The sequence below is a fragment of the Neoarthrinium moseri genome (assembly GCF_022829205.1).
Source record: "Neoarthrinium moseri strain CBS 164.80 chromosome Unknown scaffold130_Wmoseri_CBS_16480, whole genome shotgun sequence".
Classification (NCBI taxonomy): domain Eukaryota; kingdom Fungi; phylum Ascomycota; class Sordariomycetes; order Amphisphaeriales; family Apiosporaceae; genus Neoarthrinium; species Neoarthrinium moseri.
The window spans coordinates 15,891-41,816 of NW_026055244.1; the positions used below are offsets into that span (position 1 = coordinate 15,891).

Below are 25,926 nucleotides of genomic sequence, written 5' to 3' on the forward strand. Positions count from 1 at the left end.
CTCGTCCCGTACCAACAACTCCCCAGACAGGGATGGCCGGATGGCCGAGTTAGCGTGGCCGTGATGTGATATCATCCTCCAGCTCTATCCAGCCATCCCGACCAGCGACCGCGAATGGGCTGTAAGTACAACTGCGAGCTCTCCAGCCATGACGACAGAGTTACGCGGCGAGGGCCTCAGAAGCCTCTTGAATGACCATTTGGCAGTCCTTGCGATTGGCGCAGTGAGTGAAGAACATCTGGGAAACTCCTTTCTACCCAGGCCTGGGTGGTCCAGCAACTGACCACAACCTCAATCCAGGTGACAGTCTACGCCTCGTTGAGATTCGTCTATTTGTCATACTTACATCCCGCATCGCATTTCCCAGGCCCAAAGCTGGCCGCAATTTCGAACCTGTGGTATGCGTACCAACAGTAAGTCTGAGGCACCTGACACACGCTGCGAGGAGGATCGCTGACCTTGCTGCGTTAGTCTCACTGGCCGATATCCATGGGCAGTTGAGAAGGCCCTCAAGAAATATGGCGAGCTTTCCCCAGAGCCTTGGTGAACCACAATTCACGGATTAACTCGCTAACTCTATTATAGGTGATGTGGTTCGCGTTGCTCCTAACGAGCTTGTTTTCATCACTCCTCAAGCGGCCTCTGGTAGGCATGCCTTGGCAGTCCAAACACATTGAAGTTGTAAAGTGGTATCATAGACTGATTCAGTTCACCAGATATTTATAATAAGCAAACCAAGAATCTGGAGCACTTCGTCAAGGTGGATGTGGCTATCGGGTTTGGAGATGATGGAATTACGTGGGAGAAAGATCCAGCAAAGCACCGCCAAATGGCCAAAAAGCTCTCTCCATCCTTCAGCGTCAAGTCCCTCAAGGCTCTTGAGCCGATCATGCACAACCATATCGATAAGTTTGTCCAAACGATAAAAACTTATGGGAATACCGATGGTGGGATTGAGCTGAAGATAGTAGGCACATCTTCTTCGTCTCTCCAGCCCAACGTATTAAATATAATGCCTTTTGATGATAGGCTAATATCAAACCCCAGTGGACAGACTGGGTTGCCATGGACATGGCAGCCGACATGGCGTCCAGCCGGGAGCTGAAGCAAGTTCAAGACAGTAAGGCCTTCTACTACTACTGGGGTCTTGCTATCTAAACGGAGACTGACTTCGAGATAGTGAAGAGCTCGCCCTTGCTGACAATCTTCTGGGCCTTTAATTTCTTTATCACAGTTAACCAAGTCTTCAAGAAATTTCCCCTTCTGAGCCCCTTGAAATGGGCTTTTCTTCCATTCTCCGTACTCTTCAGCCGGACCCAAATTGAACGGGTGAATCGAGACGCACTCGAGGGCAGGATCGAGAGTCGTACGCAGATGCAGCATCCGGATCACTTTGAGCAGCTGCTGCCTGCCAACGCGCCCATTCCCACTAAGAGAGAGAAACTACACCTTGAGATTCTTGTGAGCCAGTTGTTTCTTGGGGGCTATGAACCGGTCGCCAGCCAAATCCACTGCGCAATCATGTTCTCGTTGCACGAGCCGGAAACTTTGAAGATCTTGGTCAAGGAGATCAGAAACGCATTCAACAGCTACGAAGACATCAGCTCGGACCCCCTGGCCTCTCTCAGCTACCTGAACGCGGTTTTGATGGAGTCCATGCGCCTGACTGTCAACGTGGCGACTGGACTGGCACGATCAAGTCCTGGCTCGGAGGTGGACGGAAACTATATTGCCAAAGGCGTATACATGCCTCCTCTAACGATTCTTCAACCGTCCAGACTGACGCTTTGCACAGATCACCGTCCAGTATGCTCACTTTGCATTTACGCGTAGCTCTGCGTACTTTCACGACCCGCACAAGTATAGGCCTCAACGCTGGCTGCCCACGACTCACGAACATTGGGACCCAGCATTCCAAGAGGATGCCACCGACTCGTTCTTTCCATTTGGCCACGGGCCTAGGGCTGTGAGACGAAAGATACCACGCATAGTGGACTAGAAATATGCTAACCGTGAGCCATAGTGCATAGGCCAGGCCCAGGCGTGGCGCCAGATGAGGCTCTTCGTTGCCAAGGTGCTCTGGACGTTTGACGTCGAGATGCTACCCGACCAGGATTTGAACTTCGAGCGAGACTTCAAATTGTACGCCATGTGGGAAAAGCCAGAGTTCTGGGCACGATTCCATGAGGTGGCCCCCTCTGCGCGTGACAGCCAGAAGGACTAAAGGCCCGGCGACAGTGGTATATCCGCCGGCCGATACTATATCGGTACAGTTGCTGGCCTATGTAACATGAAGTATCCTACAGTGGCTTTTTGATATGCATCTACAAATTTGGGTCGATTCTTGGTGATCCACATTGGTTACATTCGGGCCTCTAACGAGGATGGTTTACTCTGACACCTTCTTGCTATGTGCAAGGGTAGCTGGGTATATTTGGCGATACGATGATGATAAGTGATATCTTCCATGCTCGGCTAAGCTTGTAGCGCCCTACCGGAAAAGGGCATATCGTCATCTGCCGGGAGCCCCAGGGATTGATGGGACTAGTAGTCGATACTGCAGGTATAATTATAGCGCTAACCACGCCAGTTTGGCGGTCCGGGGCCGTACCAAGCCAGAAGCCGCTCCCTTGCATGCTTAGGTGAGTCGGACTTTCGCTGTCGGCCTCTCGGTCACATCCCTCCAGGGGTCGCGGGAAAACAGTGTGGTGGTGACGTCGGGGCCCTTCATCGTGGACGACCTGAAGATGGGCCAGGAATACGTTTGGATCACTAACGCTTTCTTCCTTTGTTGGTGACTTCAGCGAGATAAAGCTCTGAAATGCCTCCATGGTCACGGGGCTTGTGCAATTTCTGGATAAGTACCTACTCACCTTTACCGACGGTGGCCAGAATCCTAAGCGGAGGCTGCTGAGGTAGGTATCGAAAAGGTGACAAGGACGCTGTGACAGGGAGCCTTGCTCACGCCAAGACATCCATGCAGGCTCAGATGATTCTCTTATGGATCTGGACTCTGGATCGGGGGGAGGGGGAGCGCAGGCAGAGAGGCAGACGAGTGTGGGGCGCCGTACCTCATGCACGATTGGGATTCAGCGTGCAGTGCCTGTTGCCCAAATTCGAATGCGGCTGAGCCATCATATTCGCTTTTATATTGAAGAATGAGTTGAAGAGTGGAATGGGTTGAACATGACGATGGGCATCCGACTAGTTGACATGTAATTCTGCAGCCGTAAGTCCTGTCTAACTAGCTACTAGTTAGTTCAAAGTTACCGGGGGTGGTTGACTAGGGTTACGAGGCTTAGCAGATATATTTTTTATAGGCACGCGGACGCTAATTACATGATCTCCCTGTCCGCATTTATGTACGGAGTTAGCTAACCGTTTTTTACTAGAAAGTAGAGACAACCCGAGCGATAAAGAGTCGCTTGGTACAGCTTAATAACAGAGCCTACGCGTCTTATCGATAACGTGGTTGGCTAGGGAATAATACGGTAGGCCGAAGGTGGCCGAGGCCTAGCACCGGGCCGTAGTCCGTGACAGCGAGCCTCCATTTTCGGCGCCCTAAACCTTCACTTTTTGGACGACTCCATGCCTAGTAGAGGACATTTGTATGCATAATGGATGGGGGGCAGCTGACCAAGTTATCCGGAAATTCAGGAGGCGATCGACAAGCGTCGTTCTGCAAGTGGACGCGGTTACAGGTCACCAGCGTGTGGTCTATCGAAACAAACCTGGGAGACTGCGCCTTTGGGTTTGGCTATATTAGAATCATGTCATAAAAAGAACACCTGGCTTGGTACGCTAGGCATGCACTTTAGGACAAACACCCTGCGACTCGATGCCGGGCCCCTGGACCAAGCAGTCATATCTGGTTGGTTGAGTGGCTTGCGGGCCGTCCTCAGGCATAACTCTTCGAGAATGTGACGCTTGGTCTTTAGGTTCGTCGATAGCCAGTCGCGCGTCCACCCACCATGACTGTGGACAACAGGAACTCTTGTCAATATACGACCTTGTCATGTCGCGTGACTCAACAAGCCAACAGACCGAGTTGGAGCTTCGCCCAAAGCTGGGGCTGCCTGCATGTCTCACTCTGAGCTGGGCCACATGCCATGGGCTCGTGAGCTCTTATCGATAACGACGCCCAGGCAGGGATGGCTGGATGGGTCGAGCTAGCGTGGCCGTGATGTGATATCATCCTCCATCCAGCCATCCCGACTCGCGACCGCGAACAACGGGCTGTGCAGTACGTCCCTTATCTACTCTGGAGGCCATGTATCCAGTGCTCACCACATGACCTTCAGTAGTTGCTAGACCAAGAACTGCTAGATCAAGCGCCCTGGTGTTTGTCGATATCATTCCAGTCTCTCGTAGATCTGCCGTCCCATTCACTCCGGCTCAGCTTGGTGTTTGGCTGGGGCTCTTTTCTGTGACGAGGGTGCCATGTTCTACATGAAAGGCTGGCTACACCGACACAGCAAACCATAGGCCTGGGATGCATTCATAATGACTTCCAAGTCCTCGTTCCTTCCGCGACTCTCCCTCGGCGGCAACGGCAGCCCCATTCTGCCGATGCACCATAAGCGAAGAAACTCCAACGACTACGATCTCTCCGAACTATCTCCTCGCCCGTCCTCTCCTCTACTGTCCCCCGATCACGCTCGCGAAATCGGATTCCAAGACTCGGCTTCAATGTACGCCGGAAATGGTGGCCCAACCCGCAAGGGAAAAGGGAAGGCCAAAGCGGTAGCCTACGCAGAACAAGCCGAAGAGTTTCCTCCCATGAGTGTTGTTGATCGCATGCGCATTTACCGTGGGAACCGAGCGGGACCAACACATCACGAGCGTATACCCGAACAGAGCACGTCGAGACACAGGAATGGCCCAAGTTGGAAGCCACCCAGTCCGTCAGATTATCGAGACCGCGAAGAGGGGATCATGGGGCAAGTGACTAGTCCGCGACCGACGCAGGGAAGCAATCTCGGATCAAGCTTCATGGGGTTTCTGAGTTCTACTACATCATCATACGCCGACCCGAGCCCCACGGCAGACGTGGATAATACCTTTCGGACGATTCAGAGGCGCGAGAGCCAGATACAGAAAGAGCTGCAGAGATTACTCGACGCCCAGGCCGCTGCGTTAGATCATGGCCAGGCCTCGAATGAGACGAGTCAGGATGGGGCCAGCACACCCCGAGGAACGTCCCGCGCGTCCTCAACTACGTCGTTGTCGCCCTACCGATCGCATAACACCATCGTCAAGGATCACGGCACTCCGCCGGCCGTGATACCTGTCCGGCAGCCGAAGCCGAAGCCACTCTCAATACGCCAGGTCCGCAACTCCATCGCGCGCTCCATGGCCATGTTGGCAGATCTCAAGGAAGAGGAAGACGCATACATTGCCTCTGCTATATCTGTGCGCAAGGTGGCCGTGGCCAAGGCGAACAAGCTGTCCAATCAGCACAAGTCCATCGCTGCGGACCTACGTTCGCTGGAGAGAGAGGACCCTTTGCAGAAGGAACTCGATCAGATGATTTTCAACTACAAGAACATATGTGGGAGCATCGAGGAATACGAGGGCAAACTCCGGGCTCTGAAACACCAGAAACGGGTCCTGGAGGCCCGCATGGAGGAGGTTCGCAGTGAGCGGGAAAGCGGCCTCAGCGGGTACAGAGGCGCACTGCGAGAGACCGAACGAGGCATCGGAGAGATGATGCGTACGCCCGGTGTCAAAGTTTTGTCAATGGAGGCAATCGATGTTTCCACCCCGGACGAAGAATCGTCCAGGGACGTCACCAAGAGCAGTCTGGAACCGCAGGTCGGTGGCTTAGAATTCATGCGGATGCGCCCTGAGCGCCGGACCTTGGGCATGGCGAAGGAGTGGTGGGAGGGCGAGATGGTACTCCTCTCACGGCGCAAAGAGGCCGTCGACCGAGAACGCGATGCCCTATCTGAAGGCGCCGAGATATGGAGCCGCGTCGTCCAGCGAATAGTGGACTACGAACGGAGGTTGGCCACTGCCTTGAGCGAGTCCGTCCACCCGGACCGCCAAAAGTCAGAAGAGAGCATGTTCAGCGCGCAGTATAGAGATCTCCGGGAGACCATCGGGGAGATGGAGAAAGATTTGCGCCACGTCGAAGAGAGAGGTTGGAATCTCCTGGTTGCTGCTATCGGCGCTGAGCTGGAGGGCTTCATGGAAGGCGAGAACATACTCGCTGGGTTGATGAGGTCCAAGGGATACGACAAGGAGTTGCAGGACGGTCTCGTCGATCTGCGAGATCAGCACAGCTCTGGGAAGCAAGCCGAAGAGCACGCCACCGACGCTCGTCGCAAGGAGCACCGGCCTGAGCACCCTGACGAAGATGACGAGCTGACCGGCAGCGTGGTCCGGCGCTGGGCCGGCGAGCCCGAGTCTACGACATCTCCCCCGCCCCCGCCGACCTCTCCACCCCTACCAACATCGCAGTACGAAGACGCCGTCGAGGAGCCTATCCATAACGAACCGCCGGCGGACTTGCTCGGCGGTAACCACAAGGACGAGAGCGACAATGAGGTCCCGCCCGGGCTGCTGAGCGAGGCCCATGTTGATGAGAGCGAGGACGAGCACGCTAATGAAGTGCCCGCCGAGTTCTTATCTATGCACGAGCCTCTAGTGGATGAGCCGGGTGATGGCGATAATGAGGTGCCGAAGGATCTCCTGAGTGTTCCTACGGGTGGTGCGCGAGAGCCCGATGTTGACTAACTTGGGGAGTCATGGGTTTTGTCTTACGAACCTCTGCGATGTGAGTAATGTAGATGGGAGTATCGGTCTAGGTGAAGAAGTTGTGGATGTTACACTGTAGAATGATAATCCACGTGCGTGGTACGGCATGATCCGTGTTTGGTTCGGGTTTTGCTTGGGCTCCTCATTGATACCATGACTAGAAGAAGATACTGTAACTTTGATAGGCGAAGAAGTGCAAAATTGAGTTGGCACGATGATAGCTTGAAAGTCTAAATATGTCAACGATGAATACGGGGTATACCCAACTTTATCTATCTGCTATTGTATATCCTCGGCTGTTTATTTAATTGTAATTGTGTTGTCTCGCAACACTATGGACCTTTTGCACGTTTTCGTTCAGGAGACTTGAAGTCGGCTAGCCGACCCTAAATCAGTTCGATTTTTTGAAGCTGTCCAACCGGTGGCGATATCCACGGTTCGTTGTCCATAATTCCATGGACATATGCCTCACCGATCACTAGGAAAGTGTTGTTCCCCGCAGGTCGGAGTATGAATGGAACGTCGGCTCCCGGGATAACCCAGATAGAGTCGCCAGTGGACGTGCCCAGAGGGCCAAGTCCGAGATGACCTCTGCAGGACCTGAAGGGACGCCTCCTGTAGAGCTGGCTGTTGGCGATGTTGGCGTACTTTACACCCTGGATAACCTGACCAGCCCGTAGAGCTTGGTATGTTGCGAATGTTTGATCGGATGCTCGTTCCCTTTCCCAGTTGTGCGGAAGCCCGCGGTCTGCTATCGGGGTCCTCCAAAGGGCCTCCTTTACCTGCTCCAGAGTCTGGTATACCTCATTGGTGGATGGCAGAATTTCATCGAAGTCTCTAAGCCAGAGTGCCAGCGACTCTACTCGCGCCGTGTCTTGTGTGAAGGTTTCGGCTTGTGCGAATGGCCGGCCCAGTTCTACAACCTCGTCTACGAGGAATGCGGCCAATGCTAGTCGGTGTCCATCGGAAAAGCCTCTTGACAGGGTCTGAGTGTAGCCAGCCGATACCGAATAGGCGGATCTTCTGTTATTTCCCCGAACAACAAACACCGAAGCTACGCTGAGTGGCTGAGGTAAGTGTTCAGATGACCAATCTGGTGCCCAGGATGGTATGGCTCTCCCGGCTACAGCGGAACTTTCTGTACTCTCGCAAACGCCGGCAAAGGACAGGAAGCTCGGTCCGTAATAGGCCAAGCATGCTTTCGCTACCTTGACCTGAATGGAGGGCCAGTCTTTGGTATAGTCCGCCATGATTGATGGGCTCTTTCCAGGGTCAATCAGGCCCAGGAGCGCGAATACGTAGTCTCGTCTATCCGAGGCTTGCAATTGGTTCTGGGTCGCCATTCTAGAAAGCAGGGAGAAGAGGAGGAACACGGAAGAGCGACGCGGTGTAAAGGCCACAGGCACCACCTTGTCCAAGGCCGTCGTGAGATAAGTTGCCAGCGCAGAGCTATCGCCCCTGCCGGCCACACAGCCAACCAGGTTTATATAGTCGCGCAGGCCACATAGTATCCAGAACCCGTCATAGAATATCCCCCACATGATCGATTCCCTCCCACAGCAGACTGTGCTGTTGAACGACAGGACGCGCTCTTGGATCACCCAGACGCGGCGGAACCAGGGCCTATCAAATAGCGCGCTGATTGCTCTCAACCGGGCTGAGTCGTCGCGACAGAGCTCGATCAGCACCTGGTCGAGTACGCTTTGAACAGCGGCCACCAGAGGATCGGATGGCTTTTCGGCGAAGGGGACTGCGGACCACGAAGAGAAGAGCCCCTTCATTGATATTGCCATACTGTTCATCGAGCGCAAGGTATCAATGGCGAGATCGCTATCCTCGCTCGCGGGACCCAGCCAGAGAAGCGTCTCGGATGCCGTCTCGAAAATAGTCTTCATCTGCGAGACTTGGTGCATTTTCTCATCCTCGTTCTGCTGATTGATGCAAATGGCGTCAACCCACAAGGTCAACACCGGACCTGCCTCTTGCTGGCGCACGGCCGCCACATGTCTCAGGGCCGATTCCAGATTCGCCGTGACGTGGAACCGCTGGCCATCCAGGAGGATCTGGCTCGTGTGGGTTGGATCTCCCCAGACGTAGGAGAGCGCCCTGTACCATGGCGGGTCGTTGAGACTCGCATGCTTCAAGTGGCACCGAACCACCGATTCGGGCCCAGACCTTGATTCAAAACCGTCGACTTCAAGGGGTTCCACCTCAATGAGGCGGATCTCTTTCCTGTCCAAACTCAAATCTCGATATTGGAATGGTGGTACCATTATATTGGCTCTGATCGCTAGCCAGCTGACTGTTTTTTTATTGAGCAGTTAGATAGTGGGTCATGGTCAAAGTGCGAGGTGCGGGATCGAAGACAAGATACCCAGACCGCATATTATGAGTCAGCACTAAGTGGCATATATGAGCTACAAGCAGCAGAAGATGGCATTGATCCTAGCTTTGTCGCTCGATGCAGCAATCACGCATAGAGTCGACTGTGTCTGTGGTAGTCCATTCGCCAATTGCGCCCTGCTACGCTATTCCTGATTAATCTGAGGGGTACAATTGGAACGCCAGGGCTTCCGCAACCCTGCCGAGTCCAGGTGTTGTAAATCGCTTAGCGCCGACCCTTGCGTCAGTCTTCCAACATCTCATAACATATATGTCCGTTGCTTCCGTGAAATCAAACCAAATCTTTCAGTACCAGACCTCTTACTCTCTTAACGCATAATCCAGATCTTTCTCGGAAGCCCGCGAAAAGTGAATTATTGCACCTGTGATGAAACCCTATTACCTTATTGATAGAGATGGGTTTGACGCCGACAGATCGTAAGGTATATAGATGTGGGTCTAATCTACCAGCTTGTAGCAACGTGACAAGGCCCATTGCCATGGTTGATGCATTAGGTTTACAGGAGGTCCGGTAAGGCACCGTACAGCATTCGGTATATAGTTCCCTTTTAGTTCCCTTACCTGTAAAGCAGGGCAGAATTCAGTCTCTTGGTAAATGGAATCACACATGTGACCTCGGATTATACCTGGTCTCATACTATTCCTTGACACCAATGCAGTTCCCGCCACGCCATATTAGCAACTCTGTGGCGTATCAGTCCTACCATTGTGATACACCGTTGTGCAGTTCATTACATTGGGCGATAGCTTTTGTGCATGACTGCGCGTACTGCGTGAACCTTAAAGTCAGGAGGTGATAATAAACCAACACTAGCTAGTACCACCCTGAACGAATGCCCCATAATGCGTCGGGCTCGCACCTTCTAACTATTATGTGCTTGTTGCTTTGGCGTCTCGTGATCAAGGTTCAGGATCTGATCTCAGCCAATATTCACGGTGGACCCTGGTTCCCAGATCCATAGCTGATGACTCTGCTTCGAATCTCATTATGACCCTTCAGTTATCGCTTGTCCCGCAGTAGCGATGGTCCCGTTCATCTATTCAGTCTATTGAGGGAACTCTTTCCTTCTCTTATTTTATCCCGTTGCTCGTAACTGGTACCTTGTATATCAGGTCGGATCGGCTAGCGTTGGAACGCTTGTAGTCGTCTGAGTAGGAGCTGTATACGTAACTGTGCCGGGCTCTGCATGTTCCATGTCTGCAGCTTTCTTGTCCTGTTGCTTGATTTGGCCGACGAATTTTGGCCAAGTATTCGTGAACACAAGGTATTTGATGTTTCTGTGTGCCTTGTCAAAAACTGTGCGCTTGAAGCTCTGTGGTATCGTTGTGATGTATTCAGCCGGTCTCGACAATTCCCCTAGCTCGATGCTTGACGCACTGGATTCATTTCCTCTTGAGAACAGATTCCCAGCTCGAAGAGGCGATTCGTCTGATTCGTATGGGGCGTTCGCTGTGTTGTTTCCAGCACTTTTAGGCACACTTGTCGACGGCTCAAATATGGACTCCAAGTCTTCCAAGTCTTGCCACGACAGATTCACCGGGAACTGCGCCTTCTTTTGACTGACTAAATCGAAATATATCTCAGAGGCCTGAGAAAACAAGCCCCGAATCTCATGCTCGTTTGGTACGTCAGGCCAGCCTGATTTCCAAACCGAGACGCGAGTTAAGAAAGCTATGTTTTCACCGGAGAACTCCTTCTTGGCCGAAAATTCCTGCAAGGTACTTGGATCACGCTGGAGAAACGATTCTAGTGCGCTAATTGTCAAAAGATGAGTATCCGAATCTTGATCCGATATGTCCAGCTCTGTAATGGGCCATGCGTCGTCCGCGCCTTTCCAATGAGGAGAGTAAGCACTCTGTGTAATCGAGCTGGTAGAAGTTAAATCTAGTTTTGCGTTCGTATCGATTGCCATTCTGCGGAGCTGTTTCTGTCGGATGACCAGGTAACAAGGAATGAAGATGACGAACACCTCAAAGCACATGTCCGCAAGGTGCAGCCTGTATCATATTAGTCAATTGCGGTGCTCTATAGTTCGTGCTACGTACCATTTGCTAGGGTCAAAATATTGATTGACCGGGAAAAACGCCTGGACATAAGTGGCCAATAGCCACATCGGGGTTGCCGGGAGACTGGAACTGTTGGTAAGATACAACGTGCGAGAGGTCTTGGGTGTTGACAAACTTCGTGATACAACAACCTAATGTTTGAACGCGCCAGCCAAGGGTGTCGCGGATGTCCCAGGACCTCCATATCAGAATTGGTGCAACCTGTTGGTCAGCGAGGACATGCAGGACTAGTTTGCAAAGTGCTTACCATCCATGTCCATATTGCCTGCCACAAGACAGTCGGCCACCACTCCCAACCGCGCCCCAGTTCGATGAGCTGTTCTTCAAAACTTCCGCGCAACTCAGTCCCAGGGATGCCAAATGATGGGTGGTATTTGCGGCATGCTAGCCACATTCCAACTGTGAGAAGGATCTAGTCATCTTGGTTAGATAGGGTAACATGACAAGGAAAGCATTCAACTCACCTGGACGACCATGCCGGCGCCAATATACCGGAGGCCAGCCCCTGAAGAAGCTTTATCCACACTATACCACAGGCGCCAAAACATATTATGATCTCTAGATGAGATCCATTGAGCACGGGGATGGACAAACTGTTCCTGAGACCTCGCAACATAGAGAAACCGGCTATTGGATGCGTGCAGGAGAGCGATTCCAAGAGGATACCAGATGCCCATAAAAAAGTATTGAATGGAGTATGCCAGTACAAGTGGCATAGTCATCCCTACCGGATAGACGACCTGCGACAAAACCCAATAAGCGTGGAGGAATGATATTCCAATTAGCGATAACGGTAAACATCGTATCTTCAATATTGGCTCGCGGCGATTGGCAATCAAGAAGGCCATGCCGCCGGCAACGGCCATCGTCCAAACCACACAAAAGGTGATATAGAATATACCAACGGCATCAAGCCTAGGTGGTTGTGGGGGGAAGTTATACACCGTCAAATCCATCTGTATAACGATTCTCCAACTTGATGGATTTAATTTGGTGTTCGTCGACGCGACGAAGCAACGTCGGGCCAGAAGTGGCAAATGGGGTCTTTGCAGTTTCACGATGCGTGGCACTTGAAAAACTGCCGGCGCCGTTGCTCCTATACATATAAGCAGTATCACTAATCATACTAGGTGACATGGGATGGCAATGCGTTCCCGTGCGCTACGCCAAGTCTGAAGAAGGTATGTGGGCTCGCTTCGGTTAAGTCGATCCACTCAAGCTAACTGGAATATGGAAATGGCTCGGATATCACTCCGAACACAGGTACCGATCTTGATTGGCATTCACTAGCGGGTAGCTTGGACGGCGGCCAAAAGTACCTCAGGATGATCTAACACTGGCATTAACGCTGCTAGGCAACGGGGCGGAAATACCATCGAAGCCTGTCGGGACTCAAAATCACCTAGCAGCAGTCACCAAACCAGAGGATACTTCGAATTAGTGAAACGTTCTCCATATATCACGGGTTTACTCAGTATATCAGAGGGCTTAGGCCGTTTGGCCTATACGCTTTCCTCCCTCAAGAGGTGAAAACGTTAGGAGACTTTTGAGAGATTTCGCATAGTCACTAGCGCCAGATCGATGAATTGGGGAAAGGGTTACCATCTGCCCCATTGGGTGTCTAAGAGTTTTGCAATCAATAGATCGATAAGCGAAATCCTCTATCGGGTCAGTCTAGATGATCAGAGAAGTTGCACAGTCAATTGAAAACATGTAATGATGATCGTCAAGCGAATCGTCGTAATTGGCAGTGCGTCCCAAACCACCGGGACTAGATCGCACGCTACGGCAGCTTGTCTGGCTACCGATGCAGATCCACTTGACTAGGCACCTATCTAACAGGGCCATAGGTCCGAGCTCGTGTTGATCGTCTGACAAGGATCCGTTACCCAGACGGTGCATGCCAAAACGTGTAAGGCTGATCAGTGGTCAGTGGTCATTGTGACAGATGACTCGAATTGTCCTTTTCTCGGTCACCTAAGAACTGCGAACGGCTTCAAGGTCGAGGGCAGGCGATGCCGCCATTCCCGAAAGCAAGAAACATTAGTCACATGGCAGTGGTGGGAGTAGAACTTGCAGAAAGGCAACTCGGTTGAATTTTACTGCTAAACCTCAAATCGCCACCTTCAACTTGTTGTAATGCGCTTAGAGTAATCTTGCTGTCTGTTTCCGTTAGTATACGTTTCGGTCATTTGCTAGACCTGTGGAGAACCATTTGGGTAACCGCATAGACATATCCCTCTATACCATCCAACTCACATCAGAAGAGTTCGTTACTTCCGAAGCGTGATGATGAAACTACTTATAATCAACATGATGCGTAGCTGGCATCTGAATCTACAAATCCAATGATGCAAGTATCAAGAGCCGTGATGAAGCTGTTCTGCCGATAGGAACGTGATATACATTGCTTAATCTGTAGTTATATGCCCCGATCCCAATACCGCAAGCCCCAACGCTGGTGTCCTTGACCATCGCTGCGGATACGTCTGGCTGGCTAGAGGTTTTATCAAAAGGAAAGTCCATGGCGCCAGTCTCCGCTGATATCAGGATCCCGGGCTTCGTTGCAGCTTCCGAGGCTCCAGACTGTTACACAGTGTCTTCAGAAGGCAGCATTTCATTATCTTCGCCGGTAGCTGATCTTCTAGTTCTAAAAATTAAACATTATTATTAATATTATGCATGTTTTTTTGCTGCCTTGTTACAGTACTTTCAAGTATGTAGCAAAGTCTCAAACACGTGTGGAGGCTCTTCAACCCAGCCCCCCAAAGTTGATCCACCTATATGGGGAAAAAGATACGAAGTTCTCCTGCTCGCTTGTAGGTCCGTGCTATGTAATGCGGCCCTGTGCCTCGCACCATAGTGCCATCAGCCGCTAGGGGGTGTAATAATCTGATGCTGTACTAGCGTATGTTTTCTCGGCTTGTACATTGCATGCCTAACTAATAGCAGCCATGGCAAATGTTGTAGTGATCTGAATTGGATCGATCCTCACAGTTGCAAAAACCTAATATAGAGTTAGCATTTGGGATGACAGACTTAGTGGGAGGCTTACTCCAGTATGCGCCTTATTCAATGGTGGCTTCGTGCCGCTTGCATGATGTGCTTCCACATTCGGTGGCACACGGGCATGCGGGCTCTGCTTCGATCGGTCGCTGAAGCAAAGCTTCCGTCGCATCGCCAACCACTTGCTGCTCGATGATACCTGCTTGCACCATTCCGGCGTGGTAGGCAAGAGAGTCGCCGCTGGCGAGGGCTTCTGCAACCTGATTTGACTCAGGCGCACTGTCTAGCATGTGGTCGACAGTTGTCCAGCTTGGCCGATAGCGCCTTCGACCAATGCACTGCTATCGTTGAACAAGCCTGTGCTCTCTATGGCGTCTTCAGGCAAATGTATTGCCATCTCGACGCCCGACATGCCTGTTATTCCAGGCAATGCGTAGCCCATCTCCACACCAACTACGGCAGAGACAGCAGCAGGGCCGGCACCAGCGACCACATCCTTCAACGTCCACTTATGCTTGCTCTCACCTCGCCTTTGGAGTTCTGCTCGGACAATGTTCCGTTTCTTACGGGCCACATACGTGCTCTTGGCTTTATAGACACCAAGCGGGATGCTGAGACCCATTGTATGCACGGCTGCCGATGCAGCAATCCCCGTAGTAAGGATGCCCCCCAGGAATTTCCGCATCGCTGATACTTCCATTTGCTTCAATTCCTGGGTCGAGGAAGCGTGAACCTTTTGATGACAGTCTTCTGATTTAAATTTGATTGTTTCGGAGAAGGGCATTGTCTGGAAATATGGTTACAAACTGGCAATGAGCAAGCCATCCTCGGGACGCTCAAACGTTGGGCGGATGTAACTCACATCTTTGAAGTCCATAAATAAGTGACTTGGTGGAAACTTGTGAAACTTGTCGATCGAACTGTCAGGTACGACTTGATTTATAGTTTTGCAATCATATTTCGAACTGCATAGTAATCAGGCTGCAGGCCTCCGGGAGACGAACTGTTACACCATCCTGATATGAGTCTACTGTTTGAAGGGGGGCTGAGTTCCATCAGGATGTGATTCTGTTGGGCCAATCAGCGACCATGAGCAATGTCCAATAACGTAAAATCCTACCCAAATGGTATTATTACTTCCATTACCTGCGTTTCATATGTTGTGCGACCATCCTTTCGGCCTCAGACAACGTGTCCAGGCCACACCGGCCGAGATCACCGGCCATCTCAGAGACCTAAATGCCCAGGATCATTCTAGAATTCTCAGGGTCAAAGCTCTATAATGTTGAGGGCTGGTTCTAACCCGGCAAATAAGATTGCGGTATAGAAGCTTGTTGGGAGGACGGTACCTGTTGCGGTGCGGCCACCCCCTGATCCCACAGTCATCGCACCTGCACCCCTGTCCTCTGACTGTCGTGCGCTGTTCTTCCAATCCAATGGCGTGAATGGCTAGCTAACTGTAGATTACATACGCACACCTTGCTCGGTAGCGTCAAGGCTTCGACGGCTACCTGATGCCCAGTACTCTGGAGATTACCGGCAAACTTTGGCAATTCCACGGGTGGGTGGCGAGTTGGCTGGGATTTCCCATGCGCGGCAATTGCGTCAAGAACTATAGAGAGCAACATGAATTACGACAATTGAATACCCACCCGTGATTCAGGTTAGTGAACAATGGAGTCACGATACTTGCCAGTGGAGTTCACGGGCTGGATCAATTTTCATGTTGGCACAGCATGGTGGTAGAAGATCTGTGGGTTCTTCTGTTCTTATGGAATCAAAGAAAGGAGTAGATACATCTGGAAACAACCATTATACCACCAATGAATCCCGGTTGAGAATTGATAGCCCTTTGATAACCGCTTAGCGAATTGTCAGATGCATACTTGCGAGTCCGACCCCATCAGTATGACCACATCAGTATGGCTGCATGACCGGAAAAGGCAAAACCTGAAGTATAATTGTACTGATATATTTTGCGAGCTCGTAGGGTATCGGGACTCAAAATGCTTGGAAAATATTTGGAAAGTGCTTCTCTTAAAGGATATGCAAGAGCCTGCTTCTCCGGCCAGTATCCTAGGCATACCGATAGCACAGATCACTACTGTCAGTGCTCATTGCACTTTGAACTGTTATGTTTGGGTTTAAACCCTTGAAAGTCATGATGTCATCCAAAGATGCACGAGTATCATCGCCCGTATATGCCGCAAACTTGTTACCACTGTAGTCAAGGATCCGTGCTGTGGGGTCGGCCTGCTGCCAGAGCCACCACAGTCTATCCACCTGAGCATGATGCATGAAGAACAAAGGGTCTGCAAAAGCTCATAGTTAGCACTATACATAAGATGGTCGAAATTTTGAACGCACCGTTGGGAGAAGTTTGAGGAACCATGTCACCTCCGAGCGATCCGTGAACTGCGCCGTGTGGAGTACTCTCAAGTGCTTGCCAAAAGGTTTCAAACTTGGTGTTGTTGGCAGTGATGTTTGCTATCATCTCTGGCGCGTATGCTTGGCCGTTCCATCCGTCATTTTGCGTAACATTGCTGAAGAATCGGTTCAAGCAATGTGGCTGTTCGTAGTTGTTGAAATACTTTGGTCGCAGGTCGACGAAAGGACCGGACGTTATGCAGCATAGAAGGGGGTTGGGGCGCGTTGGTGGCACGAACCCGCACTCACCGGCTCCATTGCCGCCGAAGGAAAAAGCAGTCGCATTTGGCGATGGATCCAGAAGTGGTGAGTATGGTAAACGGTAGGCGTCCTGCGTCCAATCCCAGTACGGCATGAGCCCACTGAAACCACAGGCCGAACGCAGAGCGTTCTCGTACTGTTGTAGAAACACACGATGCCACGGCAGGAACTGAGCGACAAAGTGGACTAGAACGTACAATTAGACTCAAGTGCGACAATCGACAGAGAAATCCGCAATCGGGGCGAGCCGGACGACGACTTACTGTCCAAATTCAACTGTGAGTGAACCCATGGGAAATCGTCGTATAGGGTTGAGTTAAGGCCTAGAATAGACGGCTTTGTTGCAAGGCATTTAACAGCGGTAATGTACTCGGCCCTCTCGACAGTTGTCAGTGTCCTCCATTCTACACGTACAGCCGGATCGGTGCATGCTGTGGAGTTGCGCGCCAAGACTGCAGCGGCAAACGACAGTTGCGGAAATACCGCTGCTATGATACTGGAAGCCTTCATGGTGACCTGGCAGACCGATTGGCGATGCAAATACTGTGATGTACTGGACTAGCAAGCCAAGAGTGTCATTGTCTTCGATACTTATACGTCTGCAACTGCTTTAGGGCGGTGCCCGTGGGGAGGCGAGAGCATGGAACGCAAATTGTGTTCATGTGCTGTGGCCAAGTTCGGTTTAGCTGTTGCAGATCAATAGAAAGGAGCTAGCAGTCATCCACTGCGAATTGGCGATGCTAGCTTCCATTTACCCATCTTTTGGCGGCGGATTAACCATAACAGGGCCTTTTGGCGGACTCCCACACTCGCTGATTGGTCCCACACTTATCGAGGCCTCGTATTGCTCCCTGTTGGCAATCTTTGGTGGATCCGCGCAGAGTGGCATTCGGCTACTGTAGCGAAGTCCGTCCGGTCTTAATGAACACGAGGAGTGACGAAGCTCACGCCTAAAATAACAAAGTTGCGAGGGCCGAGACCTATCATGTGGCTTATATAGTGTTATACAGACGTTAAAGGCCCACTTTATAAGAAAAACGCGCTTAGCGTTTGAGGCGGCAACTGTGAGCACTGATATGCCACTAGGGTTGCAGAGTGGCTGAATGGGGCAAGATAAGAGATACTGTCGTCCATAATAGTTCACAGTGGATTGCTTCATGAGACCGAATCATGGGAGAACATTCTCTCTGTCATCAGTCACGCTGTCACAAGATCGGATTAGACCGTACAGGACGGAACTGTCCACGCACATTGCTGCCAAAGTCGCACATGTAAACATTTGTTCATGGTCTGTGTCAGTGCCAACAACTGAAGAAGCAAGAGTTCTATGTGTCATGTCATGTAAATATAGATTCGAAGCGGCTCGCCTTTGATATGCTGCCAAGGCTAGTGAATACGATAAAGCTCTAACCCGGGTCTACTCCTGCTGTCTCCTACTGTCTAAGCAGATGGCTGTGTCGCCATCGCAAGGGCATCCTTGGCTGGCGACGCCTCCTTCATAGTCCCCAGGATAGTCTCGTACCAGCTGGCGTACTGTGTAGCTGCCGGAAACACCATGACAGAGTGGACAAGGCCACCGATCGGGTGAGTCACGTCGAGGATGTCCAAACTTCATTGGCTCATGCCGGTAGGAAATAAAGACAATCCAGCGGTGACTGGGGAATAGTGTGTGTGATATGCCTGTGCCTCGTATGTAGGACGCAGAAAGTGCCAGTGGGGCGCTGCTTGGTGTACAAAAGAGATCAGGTCGATAAAACCACTGCCACACCTCCTAAGTTCCACAGTGAAACATAAATGACATTTGATACCACCAACGTTATTCCGACATGTTTAGCATCTCATGGTCTGATATCTTTGCTGGGCTAGAAACCATATCTCTCGCGGCTCTTTGAGATGGGCCACCGTGTTGATCCGGTTCGGGCCCGCTGAAAAAGAATCTCAGATCTCCAAGAACCATACAGGCAGACAAATAGAGTATTAGGACAGTGGAATCTTGGGGAGAGAATATACAATACGTTGCATTCGAACAGCGGCAAAAGACGTGATCGAAGATTTGAGGATAATAGAGGTATGGGTTTGGAGTGCTTTCACGAAGAGAGAGAAGCTGCCCGGGGAATAGGATTACATGAATGCACCTATTTGGTCTGATCAGCTTCGGAATGCCTGCGAATCAAAACCTGCGAGGCCCAAGCCCGATGTAAGGAATTGCGGGTCATGCTGACAGACTGCATCGGGTTGATTGAGCGATACAGTTGCCAAGTGCCCGGCTCACATACATAAAAGCGACGTGATAAGCAGGCATGTTCAATTCACCACACGCGACCAGGCCTCCAGACTTCACAGTACCTGCAAATAACTTTTTCTTCAATTGATCCAACTTCTCAGTCCACGATTCACGTAAATGGTTGAAAAAATGCCACCAGAAATATTCGACGTTGTCGTCGTTGGGACAGGTAGGCTTGGCTTCTCTCACTCAAGCTGGCATTAATCAAGGGTGGCTGGGGAACATATCCATACTGACATCAATGCAGGCTGGAATGGCCTGATCTCGGCCAAGACGTACCTTGACTTTGACGCCAACGCCAATCTAGTTCTGGTAGACGAGCAGGCCACTATCGGTGGGGCCTGGAGCGACGAGAAGATCTATCCGGGCCTTTTCGCTCAGATCAAATACGGGCAATTTGAGTACTCGTTCTACCCCATGCGTCACGAGGGCGTTACCAAGGATGGGTATATTTCAGGGCAGACCATCAACAATTACTTGAAAGAGTTTGCTGCGGAGTTTGGCCTTATACAAAGGACTAGGCTGCGGACCAAAGTCGTTCAGGTTACACGTCGTCCTGAAGGAGGCTGGAGGCTGAATCTTGAAAGTGGCAAGGAGGCTATCGAATGCGCCAAGCTCATCTATGCCTCGGGCGCGGCCTCGCACCCTGTCATTCCCCAGTGGCCATGTTCCGAGAGGTTCAATGTGCCGATAGTTCATTCTTCCGAGATCAGGAGTCATGTTGATAAATTGCAAAAGATTCGCCGGGCAACGGTTATCGGAGCTGCGAAATCGGCATACGACACGGTTTTCCTCTTATTACAGTATGGCGTTCAAGTAAATTGGATCATCCGCGAAAATAGCGCTGGTCCGATGGCAATTATGCCACCTACGATCCTTGGGATCTGCAACACGATGGATGCCGTCTCGACCGAACTCGTAAGTCATCTCGGATCGAGTATCATGCAAACAAAGGGCACTGGGTATTGGCTCTTCAATAGAACTTTCATTGGGAGAAGCATAGCCAAAATCTTTTGGAAGACAATTGCAATCATAGCAGCAAGACATGCTGGGTACGACAAGTCGCCGAACGCTCAGAAGCTTAAACCGGTCCCTCATGGCAATGGGTGCGTAACTTCCGTTCTCTCATCATCCTCTCTTTGACCTGTGATACTTCTTACGACCATCTGACTCAAACGTGGACAAAATCACCACTGCTTACTACACAACAGCATCTTCTGGGCCAATGCAGGTCTCGGGTGTGCAAGCGTACCCAACTTCTGGAAGGCTTTCCACGAGGGTGACTGCAAGGTTCACAAGACCGAAATCGCCTCGCTAAGCGCGTCAAATACCGTAGAACTCAGCAACGGTGCCCATTTCGACACGGACTACATTATCTTGTGCACTGGCTTTGATAAGTCGTATCACCATTTCAGTGCTGAGCTTCAGGAGACACTTGGCCTCGTCTCCAGTACGTACGAACAGGTTAAATGGGCCAAACTGGAGGCCAAGGCTGAGAAAAAGATTGATCAACTTCTCCCTGCCATCAGAGAGTCCCCAATCACCACGGTTGAGGTGCCTTCCAGGTCAGCGCACCTAGAAAAGCTGCTGCACGGCCCCAGCCGTCATTACCGTCGTCTCATTGTTCCAGACATTGCCGCGAAGGGCGACCGTTCAATATACTTTCCCGGATTCATTGATACCATCTACACCCCTTTGGTAGCCGAGGTGCAGGCTTTATGGGGCGTAGCCTTTCTCCTAGGACTCGTCGATCTGCCTAGTCAAGAAGACATGGAGGCTGAAGTAGCCGACTGGAATGTTTGGACCCGTAAGAGATATCTTGCTCAAGGAAAGAAGCATGCCTATGCTATCTATGACTTCTTCGCTGTAAGTAAGCGACCCGGCCTCCATTTTGTTTCTTCACTAGCCCGTTTGATCTGGATTGGGTAGTTAATAATTAGAGTTGTCGGGTAAGCTGACGATGAATATTTCAGTATATCAATCTTCTACTAGGAGACCTGGGAATCAATGGAAGGCGTAAGAGTACCGCCTTAGCCGAGTTATTCTTGCCAAAGTACCCCCGGGATTACAAGGGCATTACAGACGAGTTCAGGCGTGCATTAGCTACGAGGCAGGGGAAAGCGTACGCGAAAGGCACGAAGGTTGTTTGAAAGACCTCTCAAAATTGCTCTGCCATAATAACAGTGTTTTCCCCAGAGTAGTGAAAACAACATGAAGTTTAGTTATCTCATGATTAGTCATTGAGTTTGGTAGTCAAGAGAAATGTTCGCAGTCTAAAAATTTCCCTAATTCGTGGCTAATATTGTATACTGCAACAAAGGCTCATCGGTAGAGATACGGCTCTCATCAGACGATGGTTATGGTCAATGGGTCTACCTCGCGGAAGAACCCATCGTTTTGTTCCAGCATCTCAACATATGCTAACCCTATCCTTGAGAAGTTAAGGGAGCTTCTGTCAAGGGGGCGTAACACAATCACCCAAACACCAATACTTTCAGCACTGTATGCCTTTTGGCTGACGAAGCGGAGACAATACACAACGCCACTCATGGTCGCCACATGACTTGTTGGAGGCTGTGTGGATCTTTTGAATGTGAGCTATTGCGACCTAGCTCATCTCCAATCTCCTCGACGAGACTTCACAGAGCGGTACCAAACGACATGGAATGGAAGTTAGAGCAAATCAGCTGAGACGCATCCAGGTGAATGAGCGAGTCTTGCAAATGTGAAATGGGAGGACACTCAAATCCCTCTCATAGTCGGTGGGGGTGGGCAGCTGAGTACAAACACCATTATCTGCGGTGAAACCACTGCGGCTGAATCCAAATATTTCCTCGCAGCCAGTCAGGACGCACGTGATCCATATAGCAATCAGCGGAAGTATCGGAGTTCCTAAAGCTACACGCCAGATTCGACAGCACACGACTGCGGAATTCGGATTATGAGAGAACACTAAGCGATGAAATGGCGATACTCCTTCTTTTCAAGGGTTGGAAACTACTCATGATCTCCTTCCAAAGTCAGACAAAGGTTTATTATTATCACTAGGGGAAGTACTTGACCCTCTACTTCGCATTGATATTCTGAAGATCTTCCACCAGAAAAGCAACCAACCCTTCGACAAATGCCGGCTCCGACTCTACGGGAATTCCAATCGCTCCAGGCTGCCACCCCATAGAAATCACCATACTGCCGCCTTTGACACTAACCACGCTGAATTCCAAAGGTGCAGAAGTTGCGTCGGCAGACCGCGAGAAGACCATCTTGGTGATGTCACATCGACCAGCCCTTGAAGGGTTGCACGGTGCGGCAGCCTCAAAAGCCCCCAAGTTGCTGACTTGATAGGAGCTGTCTCGCTCTTTTCCAATCTTTGCCGCAGTCCAACTGCGGATACTGGGTATATATCGCAACAAGCCTACCGGCTGATCCTCGAGAGTCACGGCGCACTCCGCCAGCTTCTCGGTCAAGGACCGCGCACTTGCCCATGTCCTTTCGTTCCAGGGAGAGGCCCAAGCATCATCCCGATCATGGGATTCAAAGCATGCGTTGACGAAGAAGCCCATCTCGTCATCTGAAACGCCGACAGAACGTCTCATGTTAACGGCCGTGCCCGAAACGAAGTTGGCCGCCTCTCTACGAGGAATTGCTCTGCTCAACGCCCGTACGATGGACTGGTGTATCGTCGCAGTGAGCCTGGCCCCGTTCGTTCTTGCCACACGGAGCATGTTCTCAACTTCCGGATGTTGAATGTCGATCAGTCTGATGCAACTGCGGAAAGACTTTGGGTCGAAAAACATCTTGGTGCCGGTCCAAGTTTTAGCACCCACGGCGCTCGTGGTCGCACGTACCCCCAGTAGATCCGATACGAAGTTAGGCAAGAGAACAGCCAAGAAAGGTCCGAGAAGGAACCCCCAGGAGATGGGTAGATTCTTGGCTGTATCGAATGGAGCTGGGTAGTCTGCGAGGGTGATCTCCAGGGCTGAGCAATCCTCGTCGACTTGATCAAAGATCCCGCCTCTGAACGTGCGGTGGAAGGCGAGCGCACTTATGCCATCTCCCAGGGCATGTGAGAAAGAAAACGCAACGAAGCAGCGTCTTTGCTCACTGTTTGGCAGTTCTGGAGAAGACAAGGGAAGCACAATGACTCTCCAAGGCGGCGGCGATGTTGGCCACGGCCGATCCTGAACAGAGGGGAGTAAGGCCTCTATTTTCTTCAAGTCATCGTCGTCACTGTCTGTGGTCGCTAATGTTTTGACATCATCTTCTCCCACGATGCAGATATGTTCTTCCAGGTTGATTCTTGCCACGCGTTCGAAGAAAGCCGCATCAGTATGCATGTCTCGCACAACCACACTCAACGATGGATATTTGTCGACGCATCTTTTGACGGCACCATAAAAAGAGCGGCTTGAGCGGACGTCGATTCCTGATCCGGAAAATTCGTAGATGGCACCGATGACGACCGCATTATAGAACTCGCAGTGTTCCCGGCTGATCGTACGCTGTTCATTTGGGCCTGTCTTGTCAACCATTGAATGACGGAAAGCCTGAATCATTTGTCACTTACTTGCAAACCGCATCTTTGCCATGCTTGTTATATATCGCTCTTGCTCAGAAGCCAAAAGAGAGAATCAGCCAAAGAGCTTGAAGTAGAGTTTCGATAAAAGTCTGCGAGATATGGGACTTATTAATAATTAGGGAAACCCGTCTTCGCAGGGTATTCTTCAACGGCATGGAGACAGGAGTATCCTTATGAACAATCGATTCATGGCACTGGCCTGCTTCAGCCACATCCGGGACTAGCAGAAGTGTGCACTAACCATTCTGGGTATAAATTCTGCGGTCTGTGTTATTAAACCGGCGACTTTCTTCTCTTTCGGGCAAGGCGCTAAGTTTAGGCGCATGTTGTGGGATGGTTTTGTTCTGTCAGCCTTCTGTGACGCTAGCCTGCGTTCCTAGACACCCCTGCCAATATCGACTCAACATGTCGACGTACTAGGCGTGGAACAAGAAGTCCAATGCCTCCTCGGGAGTCGTTCTGAATATCACTACCAAGTGCGTGAGGCTCGTCGGTCATGTTTCTTAGCTCAGGCACCAGTACCAACATCTTGGAATCCTCGCCGATTCTCGGCCCCCCAAAACAGCCGCTGAAATCACCCCCCGGAGCTTGTGAGCGCTGCCACAAGTACAAGGAGAGATGCACATTCGGCAGGGCGCAGGATGCATGCTCTAGGTGCCGTGAAGTAGGGGAACAATGCCGTCCGAGACTTAGGAAACGCATGGGTCGCCGACCTGTGGCCCGGCAGCTACCATACGGTGCTACATCTGTAATGCAAATGGCAGAGGGGAAGAAACACGACACGGTCCACACCATCACTAGAGGTCGGGTTATATCCAGTATTATCGAGAATGTCAATCCAACCAAGCCTCTCTGCAGAGTCTCGAGAATGCAAGGCCCACGGCGCCCCTGCCTCGAACAAACCACGCGGGCGGGCTCTGCCGGTAGCCCGCCAAACTTCCGGAGTCTCGCACCGCCTCTTCGGAGCTCATGGGAGATTAACCACATGCTTGAGACCGAAGAAGGATTTTTAGACGTTCACCGCACTTTTGTCCTCGGCCGAAGTTTCCTAGGCGAGTTTCAGTCCACAGTGCGGCGACTGTTCGCCCGGTCTCCACAGGTCCTCGCTGATGGGTATTCCGTCGCCTTGAAGCCGCTGCGTTCCCGGCATGTAACATCGCGAGGCCTCGACTCTCATGATCTGGCGATCGGATCCCATTGCCTAAGGCAGTTGATGGATGGGTCCTCCTCAATAACACAGTTGGAGGACGCGGCGGTGCTTCTGCTGCTGGGGCAGGCCCTGCTTGTGTTCAACACATTGATGCCGTCTCCAGACACCCATGTGATTACGCGAGGCACATTGCTGAGCGTTAAGCATTGGTACCCAGCTCTGATCAAGCGGCCTTACCTGGACGCCGTGGTGCTGACGCCTGTTTTAATGGACACGGTCGAGTGCCTGATTCGGCGAGAGGTGCCAGTTGTCCGGCTCCCAGACCCCAGCCGCTGTATCATTGACAGGTTCCTGGGGTTGCGCTCTTCTCTACTTCCGCTTCTCTATGAGCTATGTGAGCGGAGTTACGAGGCTAAGACTAATGGATGTGTGGAGCACATACTGCAACGGAAATCTGACGAAGAGGATTGCTACTCTAGGGTGGAAGGCAAGATACGTGCCTGGGCTCCCGAACTGCCCGCACACCTTTTCATAACGTACTCGACTTTGGAGGTCAGTATGATGTTGGCGCAGGCCCGGACCTACCGCATGGCGGCTCTGCTACTTATCCACCGCCTTCGTTTTCCGCTCGGCATTGAGGATCTTGAGGCCCAGCGCTATGCGGATGACATACTGCGGGAGCTGTCCATCCTAACTGCATGGCCTCCCGAAGCAGAAACTGGACTCGGTCTGGACTTCCCCTTACTAGTCGCCACATTGGAGCTGCCCGGTCCCGGTTCGAAGATATACAAAGCCTTCGAGTCGCTCAGGTTCCGGCGGCAGCACTCTCAGGAGATCCTAAGCTTCATCAAGGCCGTGGACCAAGCGCGAGAAAACGGATATCGTGGCTTGTGGTTTGATTTGGTACATGACCGGTTGCATGGTCTTACCGTGACATAGCGGTAAGTGATGTACCATATGTCTGTGCTCGCCGAGGGAAGCGACCACGTT

The 25,926-nt window shown here is 51.3% G+C and overlaps 8 protein-coding genes across 8 annotated transcripts; 3 read left to right on the top strand and 5 right to left on the bottom strand.

Moving 5' to 3' along the window:
* Window positions 1-148: 148 nt before the first annotated feature.
* Window positions 149-2,224, top strand: JN550_013680 (uncharacterized protein; the record flags this gene model as incomplete). Its single annotated transcript, XM_049312294.1, has 8 exons — window positions 149-223; window positions 301-413; window positions 472-543; window positions 709-967; window positions 1,048-1,120; window positions 1,181-1,740; window positions 1,796-1,966; window positions 2,024-2,224. 8 exons carry the CDS (start codon window positions 149-151, stop codon window positions 2,222-2,224), a joined length of 1,524 nt encoding a protein of 507 aa, XP_049164349.1.
* Window positions 2,225-7,145: 4,921 nt separating this feature from the next.
* On the bottom strand, window positions 7,146-9,032 carry JN550_013681 (uncharacterized protein; the record flags this gene model as incomplete). Its single annotated transcript, XM_049312295.1, has 1 exon — window positions 7,146-9,032. One exon carries the CDS (start codon window positions 9,030-9,032, stop codon window positions 7,146-7,148), a length of 1,887 nt encoding a protein of 628 aa, XP_049164350.1.
* A 1,239-nt stretch (window positions 9,033-10,271) lies between these two features.
* Window positions 10,272-11,777, bottom strand: JN550_013682 (uncharacterized protein; the record flags this gene model as incomplete). The annotated part of the gene is made up of 5 exons (XM_049312296.1): window positions 10,272-11,160; window positions 11,209-11,292; window positions 11,345-11,430; window positions 11,477-11,641; window positions 11,694-11,777. The coding sequence occupies 5 exons, from the start codon at window positions 11,775-11,777 to the stop codon at window positions 10,272-10,274; spliced, it is 1,308 nt and encodes a 435-aa protein (XP_049164351.1).
* A 2,741-nt stretch (window positions 11,778-14,518) lies between these two features.
* On the bottom strand, window positions 14,519-14,920 carry JN550_013683 (uncharacterized protein; the record flags this gene model as incomplete). The annotated part of the gene is made up of 1 exon (XM_049312297.1): window positions 14,519-14,920. The coding sequence occupies one exon, from the start codon at window positions 14,918-14,920 to the stop codon at window positions 14,519-14,521; it is 402 nt and encodes a 133-aa protein (XP_049164352.1).
* A 1,391-nt stretch (window positions 14,921-16,311) lies between these two features.
* Window positions 16,312-17,433, bottom strand: JN550_013684 (uncharacterized protein; the record flags this gene model as incomplete). The annotated part of the gene is made up of 3 exons (XM_049312298.1): window positions 16,312-16,547; window positions 16,603-17,109; window positions 17,187-17,433. 3 exons carry the CDS (start codon window positions 17,431-17,433, stop codon window positions 16,312-16,314), a joined length of 990 nt encoding a protein of 329 aa, XP_049164353.1.
* Window positions 17,434-19,336: 1,903 nt separating this feature from the next.
* Window positions 19,337-21,357, top strand: JN550_013685 (uncharacterized protein; the record flags this gene model as incomplete). The annotated part of the gene is made up of 4 exons (XM_049312299.1): window positions 19,337-19,376; window positions 19,455-20,313; window positions 20,419-21,073; window positions 21,181-21,357. 4 exons carry the CDS (start codon window positions 19,337-19,339, stop codon window positions 21,355-21,357), a joined length of 1,731 nt encoding a protein of 576 aa, XP_049164354.1.
* Window positions 21,358-22,272: 915 nt separating this feature from the next.
* JN550_013686 (uncharacterized protein) lies at window positions 22,273-23,739 on the bottom strand (the record flags this gene model as incomplete). The annotated part of the gene is made up of 1 exon (XM_049312300.1): window positions 22,273-23,739. The coding sequence occupies one exon, from the start codon at window positions 23,737-23,739 to the stop codon at window positions 22,273-22,275; it is 1,467 nt and encodes a 488-aa protein (XP_049164355.1).
* Window positions 23,740-24,654: 915 nt separating this feature from the next.
* JN550_013687 (uncharacterized protein) lies at window positions 24,655-25,875 on the top strand (the record flags this gene model as incomplete). Its single annotated transcript, XM_049312302.1, has 1 exon — window positions 24,655-25,875. One exon carries the CDS (start codon window positions 24,655-24,657, stop codon window positions 25,873-25,875), a length of 1,221 nt encoding a protein of 406 aa, XP_049164356.1.
* Between the last annotated feature and the right edge of the window lie 51 nt (window positions 25,876-25,926).